Source organism: Macrobrachium nipponense, chromosome 25 (assembly GCF_015104395.2).
Source record: "Macrobrachium nipponense isolate FS-2020 chromosome 25, ASM1510439v2, whole genome shotgun sequence".
In the NCBI taxonomy this organism is placed as follows: domain Eukaryota; kingdom Metazoa; phylum Arthropoda; class Malacostraca; order Decapoda; family Palaemonidae; genus Macrobrachium; species Macrobrachium nipponense.
The window spans coordinates 10,654,658-10,663,231 of record NC_087214.1 but is presented as its reverse complement, the minus strand read 5'-3'; the positions used below and the strand labels follow the sequence as shown (position 1 = coordinate 10,663,231).

Here is an 8,574-nt window from a genome sequence, read left to right as displayed (position 1 = left end):
TTGTTTTTATTAGTGATTTGATAATTGCCGATTCCAGTAAATTTCTTGAAACATAATCATTAGATCTAGCAATTTCCGAGGTATCACCCCAATTAATACAATGAGATTTTTCACTCAGATGGATAAACAGTGCATTTGAAGTCAGGCCTGTTCTAACTGAATACATATGCTGCTTAATACGTACACTAAATTTTTACTTGATGACCAACGTAAAACGATGGGCAATCCTTACAAGGAATTTTGTAAATGATGTTGTTATTTGTTACAGGACTATTCTCAAATTAGCATATCTTTAATGTATTGTTATAAGAGAACACTACATTAACATTAAACGATTTAATATTGATTTTATGGTTTCCAAATCCAGGAAAATAAGGTAATACTAAGTAATTTTTTAGCCATTTCTTTTTCATTAATAGCAAACACTATAAACTTTTTGGTGGAGCTTTTTGTGATAACATAAATCAATTAAATGAGGTGGTACAAGAGATTGTTTCCTATCTTTTTTATGTATTCTATTTCTTGGTCCAGATATTGTGGACTCGTGATACGCAAAGCGCGTAGGAATAGAAAAAAATTGAAATTTTAATATTAAGATGGTGGCCAGAATAAAAATGTACATATGTTAAATTATTTGTGGGTTTTCTATAAATACTGAATTTGCATTGGAAAGATTCTCTATGTATTAATACATCTAGGAAAGGGATGACATTGTTATTTTCAATTTCAACAGTGAATTTTATGGATGGCACTAAATTATTCAATTTGGACAGTAAATCATTTACATCGATACCACCAGGTAAGATACTAAGATATCGTCGACATATCGGTACCATTTTAAGGGGATAAGTGTGATATTCGGGAGGTGTTGTCTCTCAAAAAATTCCATATATAAGTTTGAAAGTTATTACTTCTCTCTCTCTCTCTCTCTGGTTCGATATTTTCTCTCCCTCTTTCTCTTGCTCGATATATATATATTTATATTTTCTTTTGTCTTTTCATTAATAATGGGGAATTTTTTTGGGATTTGTGTAAAAATTCATGATGTTAAATTGTATATGCTCCCGTGTTTTTTCAAAATGTACTGTTTTCTGGGAGAATCACTTGTTTACTGCGTGTATCCTTCAAGGTGTGGCTTCCCTCAGGCGGCTCCTCCTTTCTGTAGAGTGAAAATGGCCCTTATTGCTTGCTAATCTTGTAGTGTCAGTTTGTATATTAAACTTTCTTGTGACTATGTTGTTCTCTGTAAAATCAGTTTGCCTCAGTAAAGGGTCCGAACAGGACCGAAAGTACTTGGCTATCTCGCTTTTTCATTTTTTCCTCCGTGGCAAAAATCCTTTATATATATATATATATATATATATATATATATATATATATATATATATATATATATATATATATATACACAGTGTTCCCTGTATTCTTGGGGGATAGATACCAGATCCCCCATGAATGGCTGGAACCATGAATAGTTGAAACCCCTATAAAAAAATGCTTAAAACTGCCTACTTTGTTAATTAAAACTCAAGAAGTGTGCTTAATGATGAAATTGATTAAAAAAAACAAAACAGGAATTTGTGGATATTTCTCATAGAAAAACACCACAAATAGGTGAATCTTCTGCGAATAATGGGGATATACATATCAGAGAGAAATTTGCAAATACGTGAGTCTGCGAATGCTTGGGGTTCACTGTATATATATATATATATATATATATATATAATATATATATATATATATATATATATATATATATATATATATATATATATATATATATATTAATTAAGCAATTTCTGTCCTACAGGCTACCAGCAAGAGCTACTCTACCAGCACACTGATGGATCTTTCAGCGCATTCGGTAATTCGGATGCCTCAGGATCCACTTGGCTCACAGCATTCGTGCTGAAGTCCTTCAGTAAAGCCGAAAGTTACATTACTGTAAGCACAGAAACTCAATGAATCCTCTTTGCATACTATATGATATACATACATACATACACATAACCTCTCTCTCTCTCTCTCTCTCTCTCTCTCTCTCTCTCTCTCTCTCTCTCTCTCTCTCTCTCTCTCTACTAACATACAAATACACACAATCACACATACATTTATTTTTAAATTGCTATCAGTCTGCTAAGTCAATGACAGCAAGTCGAAAGGCCTAGCAACAAACCACCCCGTGTTTCGCTTTCCTCCTCGTGGCTGCTGCCTTCATCTAGTCATTCATCACGTTCCATAACTTTGTGATTCAGTTATGAAATATGAAACATATAGGCAGCGACTGAAGGCTGAATCTCGTGTGTTGGTTTGAATCCAACCGAAGCATGAAAGGTGATAAGTTAGTCGAGAAACTTTATGTCAATTATAAGCCTTAAAGTGACGGCGTGGAAGGTGTTTTGCAACAAAATGGCTCTATAAATAGGAGGCACAGACTCGTACACGACTCTCAGGATAAGTATGAACATATATGGGAATGCAGTAGAATACATACGAGGGTATTAATATACCCACTGAAAGTATTTTGTTTCAACGTCACAACAGACTATTCAAGAGTATTATTGTAACAAAGACAAAAGGTTTCATATGTTTATTTTCCATTTTTGAAGTCACAAGTTACAAAATATGACAGACGTCAGTTATGTCCATGTATATATATATATATATATATATATATATATATATATATATATATATATATATATATATATATATATATATATATATATATATATATATATATATATATATATATATATATATATATATATATATATATATATATATATATATATATATATGCCATAATGAGACATTTTGATGGTTGCCAAGTTCTGCTGAAAGCTTTGTAGATACAAATCACTAGACAGTAATTTTTCTAGTATTTACCCATCTATGAATTTTTCCTCTCTTTTTTATGTAATTCCCTTCACTACTTCTTACTTCTTCCTAATGAACACCTTCAATATTTTTCGGAAGCTTGAACTTCAAGTCAGTGGCCCCCTGTGGAGGGCTTGCTTCACATGAATAGGCTTCATCTACTGTATGTATTTAATGATAATAATAATAAAAATAATGTTTTATTAAAAATAATGGCAGAATTCACATAATTGATTTTATACAAAATTCTTTCAATTGAAAGAATTTTGTATAAAATCAATTCTGTGAATTCTGCCATTATTTTTAATAAAACATGTTTGAAAAGTCTGTTTCTAGTATAAATGATAATAATAATAATAATAATAATAATAATAATAATAATAATAATAATAATAATAATAATAATAATAATAATAAAATAATAATAATAATAATAATAATAATAATAATAATAATAATAATGGGTAGAAATCTCAGTTACGAAGGCACAAGTAATGTTCTTAGAGGTCCACAATGATATACAGATGGTAGCAGCAGTAAATTTTTTATAAAACTATATAAAAGCATTCGAACCCTACCATGGGTTCATCTTCAGTCGAATGCTACCAGCAGTTTATTGTGGACCTCAAAGAATAATAATAATAATAATAATAATAATAATAATAATAATAATAATAATAATAATAATCAAATACCTTCGTCCAGGTGGATGAAGATCTCCTCCTTTCATCCAAAACTTGGCTACTGTCGATTCTAAATGAGGACGGCTGCTTCCAATCCGTCGGCTTTGTGATTCGCTCCGACATACAGGTAAGTCTGCTACAGCCGTTTGCTGGGCATTTCTGTCAAAGCATTGTGGATCATTTGTGTCCTTCAGACTTTATATATCACAGCCTTCTACTATCTTCCCTCATTTAGCGCTGGATGACCTTAGGGTCCCTGTTCTTGCTGCTATTATTATTATTATTGAAGGAAGGATATTAACCAGCCCAATGAGTCAGGCTTGACTCCTACAGGGTTGGCCCGAAAAATTTCGGGAGAAAAAAAAATATATATAGACATACATATGTATACCTATACAAATATACATACACACATAAATTTATAATATATACGAAATCTAGTTTTTAAAAAATATATTAAATTTAATTGACCAAAAATTAAATTTTTATAATATATATGAAATTTAGTTTTAAAAAATATATAAAATGTAATTGATAAAAAAACTGAATTAATATTAAGTCTAACCTGTTCTTCCTGAATGTACCTGATTTTATTTTTAACAATTTTCCTTTTTTTAGTTTATTTCCAGTTAAAAGTTAAGTATATCTTAAGTTTAACCAGACCACTGAGCTGATTAACAGCTCTCCTACTAGGGCTGGCCCGAAGGATTATATATTTTCACGCGCCTAAGAACCTATTGGTGACCTAGCAACGGAACCTACAGCTTATTGTGGGATCTGAACTACATTATATCGAGAAAAAAAATTGCTAATCACCAGCAACAATTCTCGCTGGTTCTACGTTGGCAGAGTGGGGAATCGAATTCAGGACTACCCAAGCGGTAGGCGAGCGCGTAACCAACTCATCCAACAAGGAACTCGTAGCAAGAAGAAACGGGAATAATACATCTTCGAAATGATGATTTATATATTGTTTTTTAGGAGGAAATTGACGCCCTACAAATAAGATCAAATATTTATGACTGCGTATACACTCCTGAATAATAATAATAATAATAATAATAATAATAATAATAATAATAATAATAATAATAATAGGCACGATCCCATGATCCCTGAAAAGGAATCTGGAAAAACTAGAGGCTGAAGTAGCTCCAGGACTCATGCAGAAGAGTGAGATCCTAGAAACGGCGCACATAGTAAGAAAAGTGATGGACTCCTAAGGAGGCAGGATGCAACCCGGAACCCCCCGACACTATAAATACCACCCAGTCGAATTGGAGGACTGTGATAGACCAAAAAAATTAAATAAATGAAAATAATAATAACAGTGATTATGACCTTCAGACCGTTTATACTATTCTATATCATCCTAGTATTTTGCCTTAATTAGCGCTGGATCACTTTAAGGTTCTAGGTCTTGCTTATGTTCCATAACTGAATGCATTGTAGGTGAAAATATTGATGCCAGCACATATCATTTCAGGACGGCGTCGATGGTTCAGAAGCGTCGCTCGCGCCTCTCACAGCCTACGTCCTCATATCTCTTCTGGAAGGGAATCTAACAGTGGATCCGCAGGTTATAGCAAATGCCGTCACTTGCATCACCACAGCCACCACGAGCAACAGCACCTATATCAAGGCCCTGACGGCATACGCTCTCTCCTTGGCAGGCGACAGCAGCGCTGCTGTTACGCTCATTTCAGATGTGTACAACAGTTTGACATCAGGAAGTCCAGGTTTGTCTCAAGCGCTGACAGTTGAAGCAGCCGCCTACCTCCTTCTGGCCATGCTCAGTGCAAATCCAGGATCCTACACTACCTGGGAGTCCGATATTGCCAAGCTTATATCAACTTACCACAATGGACAGGGAGGCTTCGTCTCGACGCAGGTTAGTTCTCTTGGTCAGTGGGGCAGTGATGAATGGTCGAGTGACTGTGGTGATGTTTTCATTTCTTCTTCTTCTTCTTCCCAACTGGTTCCCATTTCCAAATGGGGTCGCCGTTTCGGATGAGCCGTTTCCATCTATATCTATCCTTCGCTTCTGCCATCAACTCCTTCTCAAGAAAGAGATGGAAGGACTGAGGTGTTTTCGTTTGATTGGTACGAGATCCATCATCCCTTGTTAACGCGCTATGAAATGGCGATTATCATTATATAAAGAATATTTCTTGATACCATGACATCAAGACAAAATAGTAGAGTTGTTTTTATAAGTAGAAATCACCGTAAAAATCATGAAACCATCATCGATTTCATTTGTGCTTCCTCGATATATGAAATCGGTAATCAGGTAACGTCTTTATTCCATTTTCGCCTCTCCGTTAGTTTACCTCTGAAAACTTACAAATCATCTAAAAGAGTTTATTCATTCTTATTTTAAAGCTATCTGCATAGAATGTTTACAGTATGTGGAAAGAAATTCTTCTATTATGTTAGTTAATTTTCAAAAATTCTACCTTATATGGATTCTCTTCACATTATCACGATATTTTTTTTTATAAAAGTGATTTGAGATTCACGGATATTAAAAGTAAGTACTGCACGGAACTCCCAAGTGATTAGAAAAAAATTCCTGTTTTTCATAGAGCGGACACTAATTATTATTATTATTAATAATTGATAATATTAATAATATTAATAGTATTAATATTATTAATATTATCATTAATAATATGAATGTTATTATTATTAGTATTATTATTAAGCAGATGAAATCTATTCATATGGAACAAGCCCACCAAAGGGGCCGCTGACTTGAAATTCTTGAAGCTTCCAAAGAATATTAAGGTGTTTCATTAGGAATAAGGAACAAGAATTGAAGGAAAATGCACACAGAAGAGATCCCACTTATTAAAAAAATAAAAGGAATAGATAAACTAATAAAAATGTATTAAAATCCAAGAAGAATAGTATTAGGGTAGCGGTGCATTCCATTTTCTCAGGAACTTCAGAAGTTCCAACTGACAATTTGATTATTGACAGGACACAGTGGTTGCTCTGCAGTCCTTGGCAGCCTTCAGCGAAGCCTTCCCGCCCACGGGAACAGACCTCACCATATCAGTCACTACTGGAAGTCAGTCGTTTGACATTGAGATAAATTCAGAGAACAGTCTTCTCCTGCAGACCAGCTACGTCACGGACGATCCACCTTTTGAAGTTACTGTGACACCATCTGGGAGTGGATGCGCTCTCGTCACGGTATGTTTTGAGGTCGACTCATACACAAACACAGACACATAAACACACACATTTAATATAAATACATAATACTTATATATATGCATATATTTATATTTCTTCAATCTGCTAAGAAAAATTCAGGAAGTGGAAAGGCCTAGCAGCATTCTATTGTTTCTCTTTCCTTCGTGGCTATGTCTTCATTTATTGATTCTATAATATATATAGATATATGATATATATATATATAGATATATATATATTATCTATATATATTTTATACACGTAATATATATATATATATATATATATATATATATTCTATATATAATATATATATATATTATACATGTGCATTAAGCTACACATATCCTTTAATATCTAATTCGCTCTACCTCAGAATTAATATGTTTTCATTTTTAGTTGATAAAAATTCCCCTTCGGTTAACATATATGAAAATATGTAAATTCTGAGGTGGAGCGAATAAGATATTAAAGGGCATTTGTAGCTTAACGCGTTTATATGAATCACGGTGATGTGATCAGACTCTCATATATATATATATATATATATATATATATATATATATATATATATATATATATATATATATATATATATGAGAGAGAGAGAGAGAGAGAGAGAGAGAGAGAGAGAGAGAGAGAGAGAGAGGATTTTTTATTTTTAAACCAAACACTATATTCGGATGACATCACATCTCTCCGGCAACTGGTAAAACGTACATTTAAACAAAAAACCTTTAATGTTGTTTTTAAATACTACTAATATATTTGGGGAATATTAATTCACGCTAATAGTTACAACACTAATTTATAATCTCAGATCAGTCATTTATAAAACGTTGTGGAAAAACTGTTGTTTCAGTTATTGGGTTTAATTGTACAGAATTGCTTTGTCTGCCCGTCCTCAAATCTTAAAAACGACTGAGGCTAGAGGGCTGCAAATTGGTATGTTGATTATCTACCTACCATTCATCAAACATACCAAATTGCAGCCCTCTAGCCTCAGTAGCTTTTATCTTATTCAAGGTTAAAGTTAGCCATAATCGTGCTTCTGGCAATGATATAGGACAGGCCACCACGGCCGGCTGAGAGCTTCATAGGTTGCGGCTCATGCAGTTTTACACCTAGACAACCGAAAGATGGATCCATTATCGATGGCCTTGATTATACACTGTATAGACAACGCGATGGCTTTGAAGCATTTTCGACTTGTTTATTGTCATGCTAATCTAAGACACTTGAATCTTCAGATTACCCACCAGTACAACGTCAAAGAAGAGCCAGAGAGTTCTGCTTTTGCAGTGTCTGTCAAGACAGTCCTAGAAAACTGCTCTTCCAACAGTTTCCTGCAAATTTGTGCTTCTTACACCAATGAGGACTCCGTATCCAACATGGCTGTTATGGAGGTCGACCTCCAAACAGGATACTCGGCAGATGAGGAAGACTTGAGAGGTCTCGTCGCTCAACAAGTCATCAAGCGTTACGAGGTAATTGTTTTGGTAACCATAGTTCCTCACTGGACGAGTCGGTTGCTTACTGGCCCACCGATCTAGCAGCCCGAGTTCGTTCCCAGCTGCTGCCAGCGTGTGGAATCGGAGAAATGTATTTCTGGTCATTTTAAACCCATTTCTTGATATAATGTGGTTCGGATCCCACAATAAGCTGTATAGGTCCCGTTGTTAAGTAACCAAATGGTCCCTGGCCACGTAAATAAACTCCAATCCTTCGGGCCAGCCTTAGGAGAGCTGTTAATCAGCTCAGTAGTCTGGTCAAACTAAGATATACCTAACTTTTGTTAATCATA

The 8,574-nt window shown here is 34.1% G+C and overlaps 1 protein-coding gene across 1 annotated transcript; it reads left to right on the top strand.

The window, feature by feature from the left end:
* Positions 1–1,632: 1,632 nt before the first annotated feature.
* Positions 1,633–8,323, top strand: LOC135198981 (pregnancy zone protein-like). The gene is made up of 6 exons (XM_064226899.1): positions 1,633–1,669; positions 1,814–1,947; positions 3,589–3,693; positions 5,053–5,457; positions 6,552–6,767; positions 8,021–8,323. The coding sequence occupies exons 1-6, from the start codon at positions 1,633–1,635 to the stop codon at positions 8,321–8,323; spliced, it is 1,200 nt and encodes a 399-aa protein (XP_064082969.1).
* The last annotated feature ends 251 nt before the right edge of the window (positions 8,324–8,574 follow it).

What these genes read in the sequence shown, in the direction of transcription:
- LOC135198981 (XM_064226899.1), top strand. Translation starts at nt 1,633, where the DNA reads ATGGGGATATACATATCAGAGAGAAATTTGCAAATAC. An exon ending in AGAGAGAAATTTGCAAATAC is followed by an intron (nt 1,670 to 1,813) that starts GTGAGTCTGCGA and finishes TCTGTCCTACAG; the next exon opens with GCTACCAGCAAGAGCTACTC. An exon ending in TGATTCGCTCCGACATACAG is followed by an intron (nt 3,694 to 5,052) that starts GTAAGTCTGCTA and finishes ATATCATTTCAG; the next exon opens with GACGGCGTCGATGGTTCAGA.